Source organism: Jaculus jaculus, chromosome 6 (assembly GCF_020740685.1).
Source record: "Jaculus jaculus isolate mJacJac1 chromosome 6, mJacJac1.mat.Y.cur, whole genome shotgun sequence".
Lineage (NCBI taxonomy): Eukaryota > Metazoa > Chordata > Mammalia > Rodentia > Dipodidae > Jaculus > Jaculus jaculus.
The window spans coordinates 162,868,672-162,892,482 of NC_059107.1; the positions used below are offsets into that span (position 1 = coordinate 162,868,672).

At 49.1% G+C, this 23,811-nt stretch overlaps 1 protein-coding gene across 3 annotated transcripts in view; it reads left to right on the forward strand.

Moving 5' to 3' along the window:
• Ppara (peroxisome proliferator activated receptor alpha) overlaps positions 1-21,003 on the forward strand; it is a 67,245-nt gene extending 46,242 nt beyond the window's left edge. For all 3 annotated transcript variants that reach the window (XM_045152890.1, XM_045152892.1, XM_045152891.1), the window contains 5 exons: positions 3,631-3,791; positions 5,786-5,924; positions 6,765-6,967; positions 16,368-16,815; positions 19,095-21,003. In XM_045152890.1, the coding sequence (XP_045008825.1) occupies positions 3,631-3,791; positions 5,786-5,924; positions 6,765-6,967; positions 16,368-16,815; positions 19,095-19,342 (1,199 nt within the window). In that variant the 3' untranslated portion in view covers positions 19,343-21,003. The remainder of the gene's footprint in view (positions 1-3,630; positions 3,792-5,785; positions 5,925-6,764; positions 6,968-16,367; positions 16,816-19,094) is intronic.
• Positions 21,004-23,811: the final 2,808 nt, after the last annotated feature.

A 23,811-nucleotide genomic window follows, 5' to 3' on the forward strand; every position in this document is an offset into this window, starting at 1 on the left:
TTAAAGGTGTATGCCACCATAACCAGCATTACTATTTTTTTTCTGAGACCTCTTAATAATATGTCAACATAATGTCTTCTAGGCTCCTCCATGTTCTTGCAAGTGATAAAGCTGCCTTCTGAAGGCTGAGTGGCGTACCTTGTGCATTCCCATCACATTTTCTTCGTTGGTTTTAATCCCTTTGTGGACACATAGGCTGACTATGCATTGCTTCTGTGAGCAGGGCTGAGATGCAAGGAGCCCAGATCACTTCAACAGATGGATTTCTGTTCCTTGCCGTGTGTGCTCAGCATGGAGCCAGGTGCATCATGTGGTGGTTCACTTTCCTCCTTTGAGGAGCCTCCATAGCGGCTCCATAGCCTTGATGCCCCCAGTGGTGTGCCGGGTCCTTTCTCTGCATCCTGACTGGCACCACCTTTAGCCTTTTGGACATGTCTGGTCTGCATCCCCGGCACCAAGCCCTGGGACATCCTGGACGTCCTGGAGTTGCTTTCTTTATGTTTCTGGCTCTTCACTGAACTTTTGGGACCAGCAGATGTGCTGTTTTCATCAAAATTGTTGCATGTTCGACACTTTTTATGTGTAATTTTCTATCCTTCCTGTACCCATTGGGAACTCCAGTTATATTCACATTAAGCTGCCTGAAGTTCTGAAGTTGTCCCATACTTAGTGCTAAGCATTCTCTCAGTTTCTGTCTCTCTCTCTCTCTGTGTGTGTGTGTGTTTATGTGTGTGCATGCACACACACACACACACACACACACACACACACACCCCTTTCATTTTGGACTTTTCCATTGCTATGTCTTCAAATTCACTGATCTTTTCTTCTGTGGCATCTAATCCATCTGGTGTGTTTTCCATCTGTAGTTTTTGTCACCAGCACCATGATCTGGTCCTCTCTCCACCCTCCTCTCCACCTTACATTCCCATCTTCCCTCTTGCTTTTTGGAGTATGGTCAGCATAACTTTAAATGTCTTGGCTGTAAATTCTTCATCTGTGTAGATTCTGGGTCCACTTCAGTTCATTACTTTTTCTCATCATTGGCCAAAAATTTTGCGTGTATGTCTTGTAATGTTTTTATTGGGCACATTGCTGGGTGATGGACGGTTTTGTATTCCTATAAATAGTCCCACGCTTTGTTCGGGGCTGCAGTTAAGTGACTTGGAACATGTTTGATCTTTTTAGGTCTTGTGTTTGAGCTCTGCTGGATGAGAGCACAGAGCCTCTGGTCTAGAGATTCCTCTGCCTCCCTGTTGAGGCAGAGCCCTATGAGTGCTGTACCCCCGGGAAGCCAGCCCAGAGACTGGAGAAGTGTGGCTGTGTGAGGTGAGGCCACGTGTCTCCTGTCATCTCGGTGGTTGTTGTTTGAGGCAGGGTCTCACTCTAGTCTGGGCTGACCCAGTCATCTTTCCGGTGGCTGCTGGAGCATCTCTTCATGGTGGTTCTTTGGTTGCTTCCTTTGAACAAGGTGTCACACTGTACCCTAAGCTAGCCTGGAACTTTCTATCTAGTCCAGACTGACCTCAGATCCTCTCACATGCTGAAGAACAGTGTCCACTTTGGAGCAGTGCAGAAGAAAGCTGCTCTTTGTAAGCCGTCCTCAGATTCCTCATCTCGTGACTGGCGCAGTTGCATTGACCAGATCACAGAGGTGTGTAAGGCTCAAATCAGATCGTAGATGTGACCCTGTTTACTGAATTCTGGGGCTGGGGAGGTGGCCTGGGAACAAAGTGCTTGCCACACAAGTTCTAGGACCTGAGTTCAGATCCCCAGCACCCACATAGAAGTCAGGCATGGCAATATGTGTCTATAACCCCAGCACTGGGGGGTCAGAAACGAGGACCCCTGGGGCTTGCTGGTTAGCTACTGTAGCCAAATCAGTGAGCTCCAGGATCAGGGAGAACCCCTGTGTCAAGGTACAGTGGAGGGGCTAGGGAGATAGCTCAGCAGTTAAAGGAGCTTGCTTACAAACCTTGCTAGCCAGGGTTCGATTTCGCCAGCACTCAAGTAAAGCCAGATGCAAAATAGTGCATAGGTCAGTGACCCCAGCGCACCTCTGACAAGGGAAGGTGGAGCCAGGAGAATCTAAGCTCACAGGCCAAGAAACCCTGTTGGGCAGAAAGTGAAGTACTAGTGATACCACAAGGCTGTCCTCTGACCTCCACACATATGCCATGGTGTGTGCATGCACACCCACACCCACACACACACTCTCTCTCCACACACGGGCACATGCAAATAAATAAATAGTATTTTCAAAAATAAAGTAGAGAAGCCAGGCATGGTGGCGCACGCCTTTAATCCCAGCACTGGGAGGCAAAGGTAGGAGGATCTCTGTGAGTTTGAGGCCACCCTGAGACACCAAAATAAATTCCAGGTCAGCCTGGGCTAGTGACTCTGCCTTGAAAAACCAATAATAATAATAATAATAATAATAATAATAATAATAGTAAGGTAGAGAGTGACTGAGCAAGACACCTGGCATTGACCTCTGGCCTCCACACATGAGCACACATGTGCACATGCACTCACACACACATGTGCCTACACACATATGAACACATACATATGAATATGCACCACACAGACATGCACATGCAAAAGAGAGAGAGAGAGAGAGCTGCTGCAGGCATTCATGTGTTGATTTTTGTGCAGATGTCAGTTTCCAGGTAAGCCGGTACGTGCTGCAGGTGACAGTCTGTCATATGACAGCTTTGCTTTGAAAGAAAGACTCAGAGACCGTCCTCCAAAGCTGTGGCTCCACTGTGCTCTGGCCACGTACCAGGTGCCTCTGCACATCGTGCCAGCATTTGCTCTTGTCAGTTACTAAGAAGTTGAGCCTGATGGCCACGCAGTGATGTGTGGTCAAGTGTTTTAACCCTCAGCTCCCTAATGACAGCACCTGTTCATGGGCTCACTTGCTATCCCTCTGTCTTCCTCAGTGAGGTGTGTATTCAGACCAGTTGCCCGTTTTTAATGAGTTGTGTGTTTTCTTGTTGTTTAATTTTTAATACTTCTTTGTATGTTTTGGATAGAATCTTTTTTAAAAAAAAAAAAGGTTTATTTTATTTATTTATTTGAGAGAGGGAGAGAGAAAGATTGAGAGAGAGAGAGAGAATAGACATGCCAGGGCCTCCTGCCACTTTAAAGGAACTCCAGATACATACCCACATAAGCCAGATGTACAAGGTGGTGCACTGGGGAATTGAACGTAGGTCCTTAGGCTTCACAGGCAAGTGCTTTAACCACTAAGACATCCTCTCCAGCCCCCAAGTTTTAGACAACATTCTGATGTCACCAAGTTAGCAGGGGTGGGAAAACTGAAAGGAAGCAAGCTAGAATGCTCTGTATGGGGTGTGGGAGGCTGGGACAGCACAAATGGTCTGTGAGAAGGCCTCTGAGGAGCCCAGGATACCAATCTGGAGGTGAGAACTAACGCCCCTGAGCCCCAGGAGTGCCAGCACCCACGAGGGCAGCAGAGGGAATGGCGTGGCCCGGGGACTTGCTGACTTAAGAACAAGTGTCCTGCCCCCATCACACCACTGAGTTTCTCCTATGCAACATCATCTCCACAGAGACCTGGTTTAGACAATGTGCATTTCACATGCTTTCCCCTTCTCTGCACAGACACCCTCTCTCCAGCATCCAGTCCCTCCTCAGTCAGCTGCCCTGTGGTCCCCAGCAGCACGGACGAATACCCAAGCAGTTCGCTGAACATTGAGTGCCGCATCTGCGGGGACAAGGCCTCTGGCTACCACTATGGAGTGCATGCTTGTGAAGGCTGCAAGGTACAGGGGTCCAGGCAGAGGACAGGGTGGCCACAGGGCTCCCGCACTACCCTGCTTTTCCACACAGTTGGCTGTTGTTACTCTGAGAGCTGCAGAAAGGCACAGGGAACCTAAAGTGACAGGCTGACATCTCTCTTCCGTGTCCACACTATTTGGCTATGCCTGGGAAATAGAGAAACTTGTCCTTACAGAGAAATCTGTCACATGAAGAACAGCCCTTCAATGCGGAGAGGGCTTACCCACGGACTTCCCAGAGGCCACCGAGGGCGCGGGATCTCAGGGCAGGCAATGGTCTGTGCCATCAGATGCATCCTCTCTTATGCTCAGGGTCTACGGTGTCTAGCTCTTCTGCCACTGCTCCTGACCCCAGCAGCTCCTCCTCGCACACATCCCTGTGCCCCTTTGTCCTCATAAAGGTCAGTGTGCCCTGTCACACTGTGATCCTGTCACAGCCTTTCAGGATCACGTTAGGCATTTTATGAGTGCGATATACAGAACATCATGAAATGGAAATATTTCCTTTAAAACCCAAAGAATTTTTCCCTTTTGCCTTCTAGAAGCTTTCTAACTTTTGGGGACTGTCACAGCCTTTACTTAACCTGTATGTGACACTACCATTCTGCTCCAGAGCCAGGACATGGTGGCCCTTGGCATTCATGGCTGGCACTCCCCACCTTTCTTGCCAATCCCACACATTCTCCCACCACCCTTCCCTAAGCTAGACTGGGAACCAGAGTGAAGACATCACCTTCCCTCCTCTGACCCCCAAGAAATTAGTGACCCTTCCCTATGGGCTATAGGAACCTCCTGCAGCAGGTGTGTGGAAGAAAGACTCAAAAGTAATGTACCAACAGCCAAAAGAAATTACCTCCTGAGTTTTCTAACTGCATGTCTTTGTTTGTTTGTTTGTTTGTTTTTCCAAAGTATAGTCTCAGTCTGGTCCAGTCTGACCTGGAATTCACTATGTAGTCTCAGATGGCCTTGAACTCATGGCGATCCTCCTACCTCTGCCTCCTAAGTGCTGGGATTAAAGGCGTGTACCACCACGCCCAGCTTGCATGGCTTTTTAAAAGCAATTTGTAAATGTGCCTTTGCAGTAAGGCCAGAGTCTGCTGGCCCATTTTTATTTTGCTTATGGGCTCCCCCATGAAGCTGTTTTTTATGGGGTGAAGTCTCTGTGCTTTAACAAACAAGGACAGCAGGTGTGGTGGCACATGCCTTTAATCCCAGCACTCAGGAGGCAGAAGTAGGAGGATCGTCATGAGTTCAAGGCCAACCTGAGCCTATATAGTGAATTTCAGGTCATCCTGAGCTAGAGTGAGACCCTACCTCAAAACACCAAAAGAAAAAAGAAAAAACAAATAAGGACATTGCAAATAGTTGGCTTCCTTTTAATATATGTATTATATAATTTATTTGAGAGAGAGAGAAAGAAAGAGGCAGATAGAAAATGGGCATGCTAGGGTCTTCAGCTGCTACAGATGAACTCCAGACATATGTGCTACCTTGTGCATCTGGCTTACTTGGGTCCTGGGGAATCATACCTGGGTCTTTTGGCTTTGCAGGCAAGTGCCTTAACCACTAAGCCATCTCTCCAGCCCTGATTATTTCATTTAGGGAGTGGCTATTGTTCCAGCAAATTTATAGAAAATTCTACATCACAGTTATAGAGCTGTCACATGGGAGGGGCAGTTGCATTTGTCAATGTGAAGCAGGGTTGAGCAACCCTGGGCCACTGTCGTCTTTCCCAGTCCCATGGGACATTTTAAGATCTCTTTGAATTCTGCCTTAGTTGTGTTTCATTTTAAATGCAGTAAAATCCAAAGTTCTTTGTTCCAATTACATAAGACTGCCCCCCCCCCCCAAAAAGTAGTTTATTTCAAGAAAAGAAACAAGCAAGCAAGCAGGAAAGTGACAGAAGCAGGTTTGGGGGTAGCAGGGGTGGGGGCACCTGTGCTCCATGGTCTTTAATAAGCCTTGCTTTAATCTCACAGGGTTTCTTCCGGAGAACGATTCGGCTGAAGCTGGTCTATGACAAATGTGACCGGAGCTGCAAAATTCAGAAAAAGAATCGGAACAAGTGTCAGTATTGCCGCTTCCACAAGTGCCTCTCTGTGGGGATGTCGCACAACGGTAGGCGAGACTCTGCTGCGCTCCCTAGCTAGCCTTCCTTGTTTGGGCCGAACGGCCTGCGCTTTGAATGAGTGTGACGAGCCAGAAATCCCATGTCTGCGGTGGCTGGGGGTCAGCAGAGCACCTGGGTTGCCATGGAAGGCTTCCATATAAACTGCTGACGTTGACCAGGAAGTCCCACGAGATGGCAGGACAGTCATGTCCCCCCTTTGAAGTGTGTGTACCATTTCACACATTCTACCTAACAGCGAGTTGCGGTCATCAACCACGCTCGAGTTCAGGACATGTGTGTTCCTAGTGCAGGTGAATTTTACATGGATGGTACCATTTCACACATTCTACCTAACAGCGAGTTGCGGTCATCAACCACGCTCAAGTTCAGGACATGTGTGTTCCTAGTGCGGGTGAATTTTACATGGATGGTTCAAGGCCAGGTGCCTGTCTGCACCCGTGCACCCAGCACTCAGGAGGCGAAGGCAGGAGGATTGCTGCAGGCTTGAGGCCAGTCTGGGCTACAGAGCAGGACCTTGTTTCAAAATAACACAATGAGTACTTAAACTTCACTCTCGTCGCCGGGGGCTGGGGTTGGCAGCCTACGTGGCGACAGTAAGCAGGCTTCCCCACAGCTCAGTAGAGGGCAAGCTCCGCGTTGATGTTTTACTCTCCCTAGTCCAGTGTTCCACAGTGACAAGACATAGATGTCACTTCCTGTTAGGTCGCCATTCCAGGTTGAATTCCTGCTGTGAGCTTTTCATTCTGTCTTTCACCCTGTCTGGTGGTTGTCACCGTCTGTCTTACTCCCATTTGCTTCCCCTTGTCCCATCCCCACCCTGCCCCTAGCGATCCGTTTTGGACGAATGCCAAGATCTGAGAAAGCCAAACTGAAAGCAGAAATTCTTACCTGTGAGCATGACGTAGAAGATGCACAAACCGCGGACCTCAAGTCTCTGGCCAAGAGGATCTACGAGGCCTACCTGAAGAGCTTCAGCATGAGCAAGGGCAAGGCGCGCGTCGTCCTCGCGGGGAAGACCAGCAACAACCCGGTAGGTGCTTCCGCCCTTCCCCACTGTCGTGAAGTGTCCCTTGGCCCTTGGCAGTTTGTCAAGCGTCACAGGGGATGATCGAGGAAGTTGTTTGGTACGGGAAAACAGTCTTTATCCCAGAGCCGAAGGGCCATGGAAGTGAACCCAGGTCATTGTGAGGCCAAGGTGTCCGCAGAGGCTCGCTGCCTCTCTGCCTGGGCTTGCCTCAGCTTCCAGCAACCAGGTTATTATAATGACTGTGTAACTGATACGCCAGAGATCCGCTGGTTAATATTTTTCCTGATAGCAGGTGTTATTTTAAGTGCAGTTTTTAGATCCCTGGTTTCTTTACACACACACACACACACACACACACACACACACACACACATTTTGTGTGTGGGGGGGGGAAGAGGTTTATTTTGGTTTACATGCTCGAAGGGGAAGCTCCATGATGGCAGGGAAATGATGGCATGAGCAGAGGGTGGACATCACCCGCTGGCCAACATATGGAGATATATTTTTTTAATTTACTTATTTGCAAGCAGAGAGAGAGAGAAGAGAGGCAGACAGAGAGAGAATGGGCATGCCAGGGCCTCTAGCCACTGCAAAGGAACTCCAGATGCACATGCCCTTTGTGTATCTGGCTTGCGTGGGTCCTGGAGAATTGAACCTGGATCCTTCGTCTTCGCAGGCAAATGCCTTAACCGCTAAGCCATCTCTCCAGCCCTAGATCCCTGTTTTTAAGGCCAGGAAGTGAAACCTGTTTACCTCCCACTCTAAACACACTCGTCCAGTCCCCTACCTTCTCCCCCCACCGCCACAGTTCAGCCCCTCCCTCCCCCCCCCACCGCCACAGTTCAGCCCCTCCCTCCCCCCACCGCCACAGTTCAGCCCCTCCCTCCCCCACCGCCACAGTTCAGCCCCTCCCTCCCCCCCCACCGCCACAGTTCAGCCCCTCCCTCCCCCCTCCACCGCCACAGTTCAGCCCCTCCCTCCCCCCCCCACCGCCACAGTTCAGCCCCTCCCCCCCCCACCGCCACAGTTCAGCCCCTCCTTCCCGGGCCTTCCTTGACACCTGCTTGCTTCCCTGCACTGAGAAGGGCAGCAGTGGCTCAGGCCTCCGTGGAAAGGGCCTCCGTATACAGGAAGTGCATCATGTTTTGAGGACTGTGTCTTCTGTGTGCCCCTGTGGTCCTTCCTCCTATACCATCTGCCTGGCCTCTGGTCCACTGCCCCTGCCCACAGCGGATTATATGAGCCCATGTTCATTGCAAAAGGATGTCAGATCCACCTTCAAAAGCAGCCAGGCCTAGCTTGGCACATAAAGACACCTTGCCTTTTTCCTGTGCATGGTGCAACAGGCTTAATTCCTGCTAATGAATAGCTTGGAGCATTCCTCACTAGGAATTACAAGCTGAAATTTTCAGTCACAGGAAGAGAAAGGATTTCTCACACTGCATGCTCTTGTGAACAAACCCCATCTCTCTTTCCCTGATTCTTCAATGAATTCCCCAGCTAAATCACTGAGACATTTTAGAAGGTTCTAGCAAATTCCAGACCAGTTGGCCTCAGGCTAGTGCCAGTTTGAGCCTTTCTGGATCATAGGGTGAAAGTTTGGGTTTCAATCCAAGAAATTACTTCCCCAAAACTAGGAAAACCAGAAATTTTCATTTGAGACCCTCTATTTCTTCCTTGAACTTTAAAAAAGTAGAGTATGGGCTGAAGAGATGGCTCAGCAGTAAAGGTGCTTGATTGCAAAGGATGATGGCTCAGGTTCAAATCCCCAGTGCCCATGTAAAGCCAGATTTGGAAAGTGGTGCATGCACCTAGAATTTGTTTGCAGTGGCAGGAAGCCCTGGTGTGACCATACAGTCCTCCCCGCCCCCCCCCCATACACACACCTCTCTCTTTCTCTGCCTCTTTCTCTCTGTCTCTCTTCCTCTCAAATAAGTAAATTTAAAAAAAAAAATAGAGTGTAGAGCATACTTGATGATCATCTTTCCTCACAGGAAAACACTGCTTTGGCATTAATATGATCCCTGTTGAGCCTCCTTTGCGCTCTCCACCAAGATCGACGACACTCTTGGAGGACCTCACTGTCCTCCGCCAGGGCCGAGGGATCAGGACACACGCAGAAATGAACAATACCCCATCCTCCCGTTGGTCTGGGCCCGGGAGGTCTGCGTCAGAGCAGCAGAGCAGCTCAGCTTCGGCAGTTAAGGGCCTTCCCTGGTACACATGTCTTGGGGACCGCTTTAGAAGCCGCATCCAGCCACATTCTACCACAAGATTGGCACCAGGCCAGGGTCACCTCCCACCCCGAGTCCTGTGTCATGTCACAGGCCTGGCCTCCTCCTCTCCCCACCCAGCCGATTGGCTGGCTTCCCAGAGCTTGCTGCTCCACTGTGAGGCCCCATCTCTGCTCTTCATCTGTGCCCATCCTGAGGAATGCCCAGATGGGAGGGCACTCGCCCCTGCCAGCCATACTGTTCGAGTGTCTTTGCACCGAGTACCAGGAGACCGTGGTCTCCTGACGTGGTCCGTGTGTCTCCAGCAATTTAGAAAGGGTTCAGGGTGGGAAACCAAGCTTCAGAGCTGGCACACTCAGAGTGGCTTCTGCCCAGGGGCCCGGGACACTCTCAGTGACTGTCGGGTTTTGGCCCAGGACCACCTGCTAGTCCCTGCTGGGCCTAGCAGAGCACCCATGAATCACAGCAGCCTTGTGCCTGCAGCTGGCCTTATTTCTGACTGGGAGTGGAAGGAAGAATGAAGGCCGTCTAGGCCAGGGAGCAGGTTAATGTGTCCGACCTTGACAAGTATGAACTGGTGTGGGGGAGCGCGCCCCTCACGCATCAGCACAAGGCAGCCTCACTGCCCTCCTGCAGGCCTGCTCAGGCAGGAGCGGGTGCCAGGCATCGACCAAATTTGGCCCTGAACCAACCCATGCTGAGCTTGGGTAAATAGGGCCCAGCAGATGAGATGCCAGAGCAGGCTCTGGTTTGCTGAAAGTCAGGGGCCGAGTCCCTCCTTGTGGAAAACCCATTGGAAGAAGCAGAGCTCTGGGGCAGGTCTGGCAGGGGTGAGGGCGCGTGGCAGGGAGTCGAGTCACTGCTAGGGGCACTGCCAGCTGCAGGGAAAGGTGAATTTAGCCAAGGGGAAGGGGAGAGGCATGTGACAATGTCAGTTTCCTGTTGGGGCCTGGGTCTGGTTTGAGACCCTAAGATTTAAGGCTTGTGGGCCAAAAATATGGCTGGGACTCTCGTTATGGGGCTGGAGAACCACTGGAATTTGTCCAGTGACTTAATGTGACAGAAACGGAAGCCATTGTCCCCTCTGAACATGGCTCTCAAGGAGATCTTGCAACAGCTTCATAAAATTCTAGGCACGGGGGCTGGAGAGATGGCTCAGCGGTTAAGGCACTAGCCTGCGAAGCCTAAGGCCCCAGGCTTGACTCCGCAGAGCCCATGTTGGCTGGATGCACGAGGTGACACTCGCACGAGGTGGTGCACGCAGCTAGAGCTCATTTGCAGTGGCTAAGGCCCTGGCGAGCCGACTCTCTGCCTCTCTCTGTCATAAATAAAAAGGTCTAGACACTGTGTCCACCCATCAGAGGTTGCCAGAGGTATCGGGTTGCTCAGGGTGTCCAGAAAAGAAGCAGAAGCAACATGAAAGCAAGGCTAGGGAGCGCCGAGGCCATGGCGCCTTTCCTGTGACATCTGCTTCCCAGCTACCAAGGCAGTGCCCACCCCGCGTACATGTGCATGCCCCTGCGCACCTGCCTCTCCCTGTTCTAGCCACTGCTCTTTGTTTGGGAAGCTTGATACAAGCAGAGCGAGACATCGAGAGAGACAGACAAAGTGAGTGAGCACACCAGGACCCCCAGCTGGTACAGATGAATTCTAGACACACGCACCACATTGTGCATCTGGCTTTACGGGGTCACTGGGAAATCGAACCATGGTCATTAGGGTTTGTAGGCAAATGCCTTAGCCGCTGAGCTATCTCTCTAGCACTTGATGACCTTTTCACAAGTGGGGAGGGTCTCAGATGAACATCCACCGACTAGCTCCCTAGTGCTAAATTACTCAAGCTTTCAAATTCAAAGTCATGGTGGCAAAGACCTATGCTTCTGGTGCTCACAAGGCTGTTGAAGGAGAATTGCTGTAAGCTCAAGACCAGCCTAGGCTACATGGTGAGTGGCAGGCCATCTGGGATATATAGTGTGAATACTGTGCCATCCAAGGCTACATGGCAAGGTCCTGTCTTTAAAAAAGAATTAAGAAATTCAGTACAAAGCATTTGTCAATGATAATAACATTGTAATGTTGCACTTCCATCTTATAGACCTTTGCCCCTTATTCAGTGCAAATGAATAAAGTAATCATTGGAGGCATTGTGTGTTATTTCAAAGAGACCACTAGTAATCAAGGTTGCTGGAGCTATTTTTAGAGTTGTTTTGTTTTGTTTTTTCAAGGTAGAGTCTCACTGTAGTCCAGGCTGACCTGAAACTCACTCTGTAGCCACAGGCTGGCCTCAAACTCATGGCAGTCCTCCTGCCTCAGCCTCCCAAGTGCTGGGACTAAAGGGGTGTGTTACCATGCCTGGCTTTATCTTTAGAGTCTTGGCAGCTTGTAACTTGCACACTCTGAGAGTACACACTTTAGATAAAACTCTGTCATGTGTGGCCTGCTGGGCATGCCAGTAGAAAATGCAGATTGCACGAAACAAGACATCTGTGTAAAGAACGAAGGAGGAGGCAGTGAGGCCACACTTGGCATGCAGCTGAGCCCAGGTCCTAAAACCATTTCCACAGAGGAATCTTACCATATCCCAGCGGCTCAGACTCTGTTACGGTGACCCTACACCACATCAGACCAGAACTGCTCTCAACAAAGGAGACCTGGCACCTTGGCCTTGGCCTGCAGTGTTTTGGTGAAATATATCTGCTACTTTAGACATCTTCAGATGGAAAACCACACTTTCTGTCTCAGACTGCTTCTAGAAGTATATGGTAAAACAGCCAAGAATGCTTTCATCAGAAGTAATTCTTCTAACAATTCACAGTTAACTTGTTCCTTAAATGTCACAACACCTAACTTAACCACACATCTGATTACACTGTCGAGGTGAGCTGTTGTGTGTGGTGTCTGTGACCACAGAGCCCAGGGAAGGGTAAGATAGGCCTGAAGTATGTCAGGAGAGTGGTTTTTTGTTCTTGGCTGAGTGACGGGGAAGCTCACACTTTCTGCCTTGTGCTGCTCAAAATCTTTGTCCTGGGCCTGGTTAGGAATGACTGGCTGTGAGGTCAGATAGAACCCTTGTGAAATACATATGAAAAGCACCTTCCATCATTAAGTATGAACCACCTAGGTTTCAAAGTGAGTCTTCCCAAAACTGTTTATCAATAAAATTTGGTACAGTTTCAGTAATTTTAGTACATGTTTTCTCTTTAGCTTTCATAAATATCAGTTTGTTAACATTTTTAATTCAAATGATTTCTAGTTTTGCCTGTTAAATGAAGCCTGCCTTCCAGAATCCAAGTGAAATCTGGAAATCAAAGCACATGTCACCATAGGGTCTGTGTTTACAAGTCTGTTCCAAGCAGGCTGGTCTGGGGCCGGCTTCACAGGCCTGCAAGGTGTCACAGCACCCCTAAGAAAGGCCCCATGTGGGGGCTCACGCTGTACTGTGGCCAGCTGAGATTTTTTAAAGAAAGGCCCCACATGGGGCTCACACTCTACTGTGGCCAGCTGAGAGGTTTTTTTTTTTTGAGAGAGCCTCACTATGCAGCCCAGGCTGACCCTGAACTCACAGAAGTCTCCTGTCTCGGCCTCTTTAGTGCTGCAATTATTGTCATGTACCACTCTGCCCAGCAAGTCTTAGAATCCTGGTCTTTAAAACACACACACACAAAAAAAAAAAAAAAAAGAAAAAGAAGAAGAAAAAGAAAAAGAAAAAAACCACCAGGTGTGGTGGCGCATGCCTTTAATCCCAGCACTCGGGAGGCAGAGGTAGGAGGATTGCTGTGAGTTTGAGGCCACCCTGACAATACATAGCTAATTCCAGGTCAGCCTGAGCCAGAGTGAGACCCTACCTCAAAAAAACAAAAAACAAGCAATTATTTTGTTTTTGAGGTAGAGTCTCGCTCTAGCCTAGGCTGACCTGGAATTCACTATGTAGTCTCAGGCTAGCCTTGAACTCACAGCGGTCAGCCTCCTAAGTGCTAAGATTAAAGGTGTGTTCTACCATATCTGGCTTAAAATATTTTAAAAATATTTTACTTATTTATTTAAGAGAGAGAAAGAGGCAGGTAGAAAGACAGAATGGGCACACCAGGGCCTCCAGCCACGGCAAACAAACGCCAGATGTACATGCCTCCTTTCTGCCTTACGTGAGTCCTGGGGAATCAAACTTCACAGGCAAACGCCTTAACTGCTAAGCCATTTCCCTAGCCCTGGATTAAAATATTTTTATTTATTTATTATGAAGCAGAGAGAGAGAGGGACAGAGAGAATGGGCAAGCCAGGGCCTCTTGCCACTGCAAACAAACTCCAGCTACGTATGCTGCTTTGTGCATTGGCTTTATGTGGGTCCTGAGGAATTAAACCCAGGCCAGCAGCTTTTGCAAGCAAATGTCTTTAATCACTGAGCCCTCTCCAGCCCTTGTCTTTTTAAAAATATTTCATTTATGTATTTGAGAGAGAGACAGACAGAGGAAGAGGCAGAGAGAAAGAGAATGGGCATGCCAGGGCCTCCAGTCACTGCAAATGAACTCCAGACACATGTGCCCCCTTGTGCATCTGGCTTACGTGGGTCTTAGGGGATTGAACTGGGGTCCTTAGACTTTTCAGGTAAACCCTTTAACTGCTAAGCCATATCCCCAGCCCTTGCCTTTTTATAAATTGTCTTTTAGCAAGGGACCATTCTTTCATATTTATTGCATGTATATATGTGTGTGCAAACTTGTATGTGCATGTGTGAGAGTGTGCATGCATGTAGAAGCGAGAGGTTGACACTGAGTGTCTTCCTCAGTCATTCTCCACATTATTCTTTGAGACAGGATCGCCATGAACACGGAGTTCAACAATTCATCTGTTCTGGGCAGGGTAGCCAGCAAGCCCAGGGTCCTCTTGTATCCACCTCCCGGCTCTGGGATCAGTCACACGCCACCATGCGCAGTTTTTACATGGGTTCTGGGGATACAAACTCAGGTCCTAATGCCTACCTAGCAGCCACTTTCCCCACAGAGTGTCTCCTCAGTCTGCACCGTTCATTTTGATGCATCCTGCAGCCCGTGAGGCTGAGACTGCCCAGTCCCTGGAGGTTCTCTGCTGATAGTCATCATGACCAGACTCTCTTTCTTAACACTTTCATTCCTGCAGACTATGCTTTAGGAAAAAAGAGAGTGTTCTGAATAAAGTTAAGAGGACTAATAGTATATATTTCTAATGTTGAGGGGATCATTGCTGTTTATCCTGTAAAAATACTCCCACATTGTCGGGTGTGGTGGCGCACACCTTTAATCCCAACACTTGGGAGGCAGAGGTAGGAGGATCGCTGTGAGTTCAAGGCTACCCTGAGATTACATAGTGAATTCCAGGTCAGCCTGGGCTACAGTGAGACCCTACCTCGAAAAACCAAAAAAAAAAAAAAAAAAAAAAAAACCTCCCACATCCATGGGAGACTAGATCTGGCCTCGCCCCTGTGAATCCTAAAATCTATGGTGCTGATAAGGCCTACTTAAGTCCGGGTAGATGGCCCAGTAATTAAAAGTGCTTGCTCCATCAGCTTGATGAGCTGAATTTGATTCCCAGTGCCCACATAACGTCAGATGTAAAGTGACTCACATATCTGTGCACCTATGGTAATGGGAGGCAGTCAGAAGAATCCTGAAGCTCACTGGCCTTCCTAGTGGCAAAAGCAGCAAGACAGACACTGTCTCAAAGAAGGTGGATGGAAAGGACCGACACATGGTTGTCCTCTGACCTCCACATGAACACTATGGCATGCACACACACAAGTAAAAAAAAATAGTATAAAATGTATGCATATGCTCCTTATACTTTAAACCATCTCTGTTCACTTGCAGCATATGGCAGTGTAAGTGCTACAGAAATAGCTATTATGCTGGGACTATCTACAAGCTATTCCTAGGGACCAGGGCATAGCTCCCCAGAAGAGCCCTTGCACACAGAGGAAGCAGAGAGTTAAACGCCAGTGCTCTCCTCTGTCTCCTCATCATTAATCCAGACCCCAGAGGGTGGAATTATGAATATACCTCTTCAGGATGGGTCTTCTCAGGTCATATGGACATCTCTGGACATGCCCTCACAATCATGCCCAGAGGTTTGTCTCTTAGGTGGTTCTAAAGCCCATCACCTACATGTGGTAGTATATCCTTCCCCAGACCTGCCGCAAAGGCAGGACTAGCAGGTGTGAGTGCAGGTGGCACAGCAGTGTGGAGGAGCCAGGCCGGGCTCTGTTCGGGAACAGAATGCTGACATGAAGCTTGCATCTCTGCAGTAGGAAGAATTGGGTACTGGAAGGCACCTCCATCCTCTCACTCTCCTGAGCTGAGCGAGGCCTGTTTGATTATTTCCACACAGATGTCAACTTTCTGAGTAGCAACATTTACCTGTCAGATATTCCCACAACAGTCAGTGTTAAATATGATGGTTACCTTCAAAGTTTATTAAATGGTAAAATTAAGAATTATTTAGTTCTTGGGGCCGGGCATGGTGGCGCACACCTTTAATATTAACCCAGCACTCAGGAGGTAGAGGTAGGAGGAACATCATGAGTTTGAGGCCATCCTGAGACTACATAGTGAATTCCAGGTCAACCTAGGCTAGAGTAAGATCCTACCTAGAAAAACAGAAACAAAACAAAAACAAGAAAAAAGGTGGGCATGGTGGCACACAACTTTAATCCCAGCACTTAGGAGGCAGAGGTAGGAGGATCACTGTGAGTTCGAGCCACCCTGAGACTCCATAGTGAATTCCAGGTCAGCCTGGGCTAGAGTAAGACCCTACCTCGAAAAACCAAAAAAAAAAAAAAAAAAGAACTATTTAATTTTTGATATTTTTCCAGTAGCTGTTTGGAGTTTGGGGGACTATTACAATTTTTTAAACATTATTTAGTAATGTTCTCATTAGCTTTATTGCCCAAAACAATATTTTATTTTCTTAGGACTGAAATCCCAGTCAGGCAATGGCAATTATTATCTCTCTGATTCACGTTGTTAGTTCTCTATAACGTCATTGCGCTGATGTTGAGCTTGTCCAAGGAGGAGGGCTGTGTTGCATCATAGCATCAGACGTGGCGACTTACACACAGGAGCTACTCAGTGTGTGGATGAATGGCAGAGCTGTACAACTTGTCTCAAATTGCCTGCTTACTTACGTGCCTTTCTTTGTAGCCTTTCGTCATCCATGATATGGAGACCTTATGTATGGCCGAGAAAACTCTTGTGGCCAAGATGGTGGCCAACGGCATCCAAAACAAGGAGGCAGAGGTCCGCATCTTCCACTGCTGCCAGTGCATGTCCGTGGAAACTGTCACTGAGCTCACAGAATTCGCCAAGGCCATCCCAGGCTTTGCGAACTTGGACTTGAATGATCAAGTCACTTTACTAAAATACGGCGTGTATGAGGCCATATTTACAATGCTGTCTTCTCTGATGAACAAAGACGGGATGCTGATAGCATATGGAAATGGCTTTATAACTCGTGAATTCCTAAAAAACCTAAGAAAACCATTTTGTGACATCATGGAACCTAAGTTTGATTTTGCCATGAAGTTCAATGCCCTGGAGCTGGATGACAGTGACATTTCCCTTTTCGTGGCTGCTATAATTTGCTGTGGAGGTAAGTGGTTAACATGGCCTGCCAATATCAGGTCACTTGCCGGCTCCTTTCCTGAAGAATGTGATAACTGTCACTGCAGTGCCAACCCTGGGGCTGTGTTAAGGTGAAGTGAGTGCTGGCAGGGTAAGGCAGTGACTGAGCCCTCTGAGCCCTTGAGTAGAACTAAATAGAACCATCACTATTGTATGTGCATGTGAGTGCATATTGTTATGATAGTGCCTATGTGGGAATATTCATGTTACATAAATATAACAGGTACTCCACTTGTAACATTATGATTATATTGACTATCCTAAGCCCATGAGATGTGAGGAGTGCGGTTGAAGAAGATAATATACTCTATTCTCATACAACTAACATCATGTAACTATAACATCCATACTGTAGGTGACATTCTATAAGGTGGCAGCGCCGTGGTATTAGTAACACTTATGTGACTTCATAGTGGAAGTATCCATGGCTAACTGGCAGCCATCACAGGTTGGCTCTGCCAGAAAAAGCCATCTCCATGAGGGCAGATCGGATCTCTCTGGGGAAGCTGGCTCTTCGGGCCCAGAGTTTTGGCTCCGCACCCAGCTTCTTTAAATAGCCCTGTGTCTGTTCTAGGAAGGTCACCTACTGTAAACCCAGCTGACCTTGCCTGGCCGTGGCTGCAGCCTGTGGATGACAATCGCCCACATCTGCCAGTGCCACGCCGTCCTCAGTTTACTTGGCCTGCGTCTCCTTTCCCATCTGGCTAGGCAGAACGTGGACGGAGGAAGTCCTTATACTCCACCACAGAGTGTGAACAGGCAACATAGTCATGTATAACTTGTCTTTGTCTGATCGAGGTGTGGCACGGAGGGCTGGAAGCTGCCACAGAGCTGTCCATGCAGCAGGAACAACCCCCTACCGAGCCTGTGGGTAGGGAGTCTGTGCCACAAGATATCTGTTAAATCTATGCCAGTGGGGCTAAACTTATGAGGTGGTGTCTTTCTTTTTAAATGTTCTCTGTTTAAAACTTTAAAACTGCTGGGCATGGTGGCACATGCCTTTAATCCCAGCACTCAGGAGGCAGAGGTAAGAGGATCACCATGAGTTCAAGGCCAGCTTGAGACTACATAGTGAATTCCAGGTCAGCCTGGGCTAAAGCAAAACCCTACCTCAAAAAATAAAAAAAAAAAAGGTTAAAACCTTATTTTACAAATGAAAACAATGTAATTAAAAATCACAAAAATCCCAGGGAAGCCTATTTAATAAGTTCCAGGCCAGTGAGAGGCCCTGTCTCAGAAAAAGTCGATGGCATCTGAAGAAAGAACCTAAGACCGGCCTCTGGCCTCAGCAACACGTGCACATGAACCTGCAAACACGTGAGATCACCCCAATCCACATATTAACATTTGAGTCCTAGTAACAAATGGGACAGCAGAGGGCATTGCTGATCAAATGAAATGGGACTTGAGACTGTCCCAGGGAGGTCGCCCAGTGTGAGGGGTGGTCCTGTGCCATTCTGTCCGTACCCTGGAGTCTCCTCGGCATGCAGCCTGTCCAGATCTGTCCCAACCCTGGTCACTTCTCACTCCGCTCATACCTGGGTCACTTTAGAAGGCACCTGTGACAGTGTTGCCTGCCAGCTACAAAGCCAAGACTGACATTCATGGTCCTTAAATGCTGGTGGGAAACGGGGTGTGAATGTGTGGTTTTAAACCAGAAAGGACTTCATTTCCTACACTATGCACAGTTTTCTGGGGCTTTTTTTTTTTGGGGGGGGCAAGGTTTTTGTTTAAAAGGTTCATTTATTTATTAAGAGAGAGAGAGAATGGGCACACCAGGGCCTCCAGCCACTACAAACGAACTCCAGACGCATGCACCAGCACGTGCATCTGGCTTACATGGAACCTGCAGAGTCGAACCTGGGTCCTTGGGCTTCGCAGGCAAATGCCTTAACCATGAATCCGTCTCTCCAGCCCCTGTGCAAGGCTTTGACACCATCAGAATGTCCAGCTGCTGCTCATGGTTTAGTGGTTGTCCCCTGACAGGTGATCACCAGGCAAGTTCAAAAGGAAGGGCCACAGTGTAAGGGGGACAAAAAGGGGTGCTGTGGCCTGGTCCTGTGAATAGATAGGGACGTCTGCCTGTCCCTGTGACTGTAGAAGTCTAGCCTCGGTCAGGTAGCCATCTGAAGGCCACAGAGAGGATTCTCAGCAGGGCCACAGGAAGCAAGAACATTTGGTCCCTCTGGCTGACCAGCGGGGCTCAGATGTCCATGCTCAGATGTCTCTTTCTTCTTTTGACCATAGATCGGCCAGGCCTTCTAAACATAGGCTACATCGAGAAGATGCAGGAGGGCATTGTGCACGTGCTCAAGCTTCACTTGCAGAACAACCACCCCGACGATGCCTATCTCTTCCCCAAACTCCTTCAGAAGATGGCGGACCTCCGGCAGCTGGTCACTGAGCATGCGCAGCTCGTGCAGGTCATCAAGAAGACCGAGTCAGATGCGGCGCTGCACCCACTGCTGCAGGAGATCTACAGGGACATGTACTGAGGTTGTTTTTCCCGAGCGGGCAGCCGACACCACCGTCCCGGGACCTCTGAGGTCTGTGGCCCCACGCAGGAGAGATGGGAGCACCACGGATTTGCACAGAAGCCCATCCTCCTGCCCTTGGAAGGGGAGAGGGCTGAGCAGTAGGTAACCACGAAGGCTCCTCCATTCTTTCCTTTTCCAACCAGCACTTCTGAGAACTTGCCTGTGACTTACACGCTGGTGACCAGAGGCTAATAGGACTCAGTGAATTATGGAAAATGGCAATCCACACTCTGATTTTAGCTGGCCCAGTGTTAATCAACGCACATTCTTTATATCACATTTGTAATTTGACATTAATTAATGGGTAACCTTGAAGTATGTGATCTTTCCCCTTCTGACAGTCCTTCTGGCCATGTGTTCTCTGTTAGCTGGAAACTGCGCTGCACTTTCTCACCTCAAAGTCTTGTAAGCCCACATGGGGCCACAGGGTAGCCACTTAAACACTCTGAAGAAAGACAGTTGGCTTTGTTTTAATCACAGGAGTGAGAATTTGCAAAATGGTCTGTCAGAACATAACATGCCTTTCTCTTTGTTCAGCTCACTAATTAGTAGTGGCAGTGTCCCTTCCAGGTTTGCACAGAAGCCCCAGCTCATGAAGCCTGGGGCAGACAGGGGAGCCCTGAGAGCCTGAGCATCTGCCTCCCTCCCTGTCTGTGGGAGAGCAGCAGAGCCCCGAGGGCTGTTTTGGACATGGCCGTGTGTGGGAGACAAACTGACACATGGTCTGTAAGTGTCCCTGCAGTCCCTGTGGCAGCCCCATTGTCTGCTCCCGTGTTTAACTCTGCTGTCTGGGTGGAGCCCAAGTGACTTTGTCACCCAGGGTGGGGGAGGACGGCCTCCCAGAGAAGAGGGGCATGGCATGATGCCCTTCACCTGGCACTTGAACCCAGTCTCAGATTTCATACTTGGTTATTATATATATGTACTATACAAAAGAGAATTAGATGGCTGGTGCCTTTTTCCACCATATGTAAGACAGTTTTGTCAGCTGCTAAAATATTACTTTAAGGTCATAAAGATCAACTCGGCCTCAGCCCCACTGGGGAAGCAGTGTTGTCCCCCGCCATCTCAACCCGTCCAGACTGCAGTGGCCCACCCCCGAGCCACCAGCATGTGGCCTCTGAGCAGGTCGCTACACATTTTGGACTAGGTTATATCCTTCATGCCACTCCCCCATCTTTAAAACCTTTGGCTTGTCTGTGGTCTCTACTGTTTGCTGTTAAAGAATGATCAAGTGCGCAGACATGGTGGCACACGCCTTTCATTGCAGCACTAAGGAGGCTGAGGTAGGAGGGTTGCTGTGAATTTGAGGCCAGCCTGAGACTATACAGTGGACTTCAGGTTAGCTTGCAGGTTAGGCTAGAGCAAGACCCTACTTCAAAAAAACCAAAACAGTAAACTAAAAAAGAATGATGCAGATTCATGCTGATGAAATAGGATGAATGCAATGAGAACACACAGCGTAGGAAGTAAGACTGGGAGAACCAAGTGAAAACTAGCCTAGGGACATCCGCTAAAGACTGACTAGAGGGTTTCCTGCCTGCTTTCCTCCTCCTCTCCCTCCCTCCCTCCCCACCTTGTTTCCTCTCCCTTCCGATTAAAGGCTCCATCAACCAACAGCAGCAGGCACTCTGCCAATCATTTCCATATATGATATTATCTGGGGTTGTCCCCATTAAGAAAGAAGGCGGCCTCAGTGTCACATGGCAAACCCAGGCCCCGCCCCTTCCTGCAGCAAAACTCCCACTCCCAGCACTGAGGAGACTCCAGGGCTGGGGCTGGCCTAGGGCTTAGGATCTGAGGCTGATTCCTGCACCCTATTTCTGTGGCCTCCCTGACCACGGCAGCCACCTGCTACAATGCCACTCCAGTGTGTATGGCCAGACCTAGGTTTGGGGGATGTTCACTCAGTTTTAGTTTTTGCAGAGCTGGCTACATCCATTTTGATGTGAGGCAGCCTCCAGGAGGACTTGGTCCTTAGAGGGCCTGGTAAGATTGCCAGTAAGATATCCTTAGGGAAGCCAGAAAGGACCACGATGACCTTAGTTTAAGAGTCACTCAATGGTGCATTTTTAGTGGTGGAAAGGAAAAAAATTACAAGTACCCAGCATGCTCCATGCTGTGCAGGTGTATTTCAGACCATGAGTGTGAAGGCCACTCCCCTCCACCACCACCACCACCACCACCACCACCACCACCACCACCACCCCACCACCCCACCCCCGTGTGAAGGCAGAGCTTCCTAACCGGTGCCAGACTCCTCAGGGCCTGCAAGGGGCCAAGCAGCTGTACTCTCACATGTCAACTAGAAGGAAGCTACAAGCCCAGGTCCCATCCAGACATGTGGGATTTGGGGTCAGATGAGATCCGTCTGCTATGGGTATAGCAGCACAGCCTCCCCCGGTCTCCTGGTGGGCCCAGGACATTGTGTCACTCTGTAAAGAAACTCCTGCTGCTCAAGGGGAGCCTCGAGGATGTGCGTTGCTGGCCTGCCTAGTGGAGCTGACCTTGAGGCCCTGTGGTCCTACTGCAGGGACCACCTCACCAAGCCCCGCTTCTCTCTCCACCTCCTCCCGGCAGCCCTGCAGCTGCTCTTTTCCAGGAGCTAGCCTTCCAGGGGCTACAAAGCAAGCCTTCAGACCACGCTCTGTACCACCTATGCAGCCTTGTCACATCTGTCCAAGTTCAACTCCAAGCATGCCCAGCCTGGACCCCCTTTCCCACACACTGTGACACAGGGCACACTGGACACTCAGCACGACATGTAAGCTGGAGGAGGAATTCTGTCTTACTCTATTGGTGACACATGTTTTGGAAAGGTCGTGAACTCCGTTCTGAAGATGGCCCCAGAGTTTTAGTCAGAAAATCTGCTCCTCACTGAGTCCTACCAGTCTTCGGCCTGGCACCTCTAGCAGCCAGGGGAAAATCCAGGCCCTTCAGAGCAGCTTCCTCCAACCCATGCAGTCTTGTAAGATGAGATCCCACCAGATGCCTGCAGCTCCTCACCAAGCATGTAAAATACGTCCCATGCTCTCCTCTCTCGGCAGCCCCTGGAGGGGGCAGAACAGGAATCTGCCCATCTTAAAGTGGACACCCCCAGCCTGGGGATGCAGCGCTGGCCTGATTTCCTGGCAACCCAACAGCCACCTGAGAGGGCAATGCCCTTCCCCCAACACACATTCTTGACTAAATGGAGATCATTATATTTCTTTAAAAGCCACACTACACACACACACTACAATTCACACTAAAATGTGAAATTGGAATGCGACATGTTTTTGTTTAAGAGCCTGTGCTCTGCATTGAGCCACATCTATGAAATGTAGCAGGTCAATTTCTCTTCAGTGAGCTGCAGATTTCTCATTAAAAGGTGTGTGGCCCCTTGTTATGAAGGCAGACCATGAAAGGCCACTCTCCCCAGAGTCCCTGAAGATGTCATTTCAGAGCCAGAACCTCACGAGCTGCCAGTCCCCTCAGAATCCAGTCTTGGATGTGAGCAGCACAGCATGTTGCTTTTCTCTCCCCAGAGAAGCCCTTTGCCCGGGGAGTGGGGCTGCATAGTGTGACTCAGCTGTCGAACACGTAACCATTCATGTATGGTCTTGTGCCAAGCAAAACAGACTGAATTGTACCCACTGCCAGGGTCGTGTCTCAACTGCAGCTGACAACACCTAGCACCCAAGCGGCCGTCAGGTGACTGGCTGCACAAAGAAATAAGAAACATCATAGCAAATTAAGCCCCAAGGTCAGTTGTTTTCTTATTTACAAGTTTGCCAGCTTGGGTCGCATGTGAAACCCCTCCACGCTCAATGTACAGAAGGGACTGTTCCAGCCTCTTCTTTCTGGTCTTTCCCCCCTCTACTCAGCATCCAATTCATTAGTTCAAGGAACTGACTGTGGTGCCCCACTAAGCTGGAACCTCAAAGCCAGGGCCGGGTCCTGTGGGTCTCTAGGCTCCCTTACCAGCAGGGGGCACTCTAGGCCTCAATTTTGCCTCAGGTCACAGAGCTCTTGAGCTTCAGGCCCTGATGACCAGTGAGTGAGTAGCTATCTGGCCCTTCTTGGTAAAATGATCACTTTAGGAAAATTCACTTTGGAGAAGGCACAGCCAACCTCTTCTTCAGGCCTAAAACAACGTACCTCACCATAGACAATGTCACTCAGCACCTGTCCTAGAAAAACTACAGTATTATTTGTGTCAATGTCACTGTGTTTTCTATACTGAGTGCAAAAAGAATTGTGTTACTAGCTGTATCTTAAATACTGTGACCTGAGGTTTCTTTTTTTGAAATATCCTTATGGAAGTAGTGGACTAACATGATCAGGTGTCTCATAGTCACTGTCTGGGATCTTTTACGTCAGTGTTTGCTGCTGTATCATGAGTCTGGCTCTTGAACCTGTCCAACACAAACACAAACAAAGCTGAT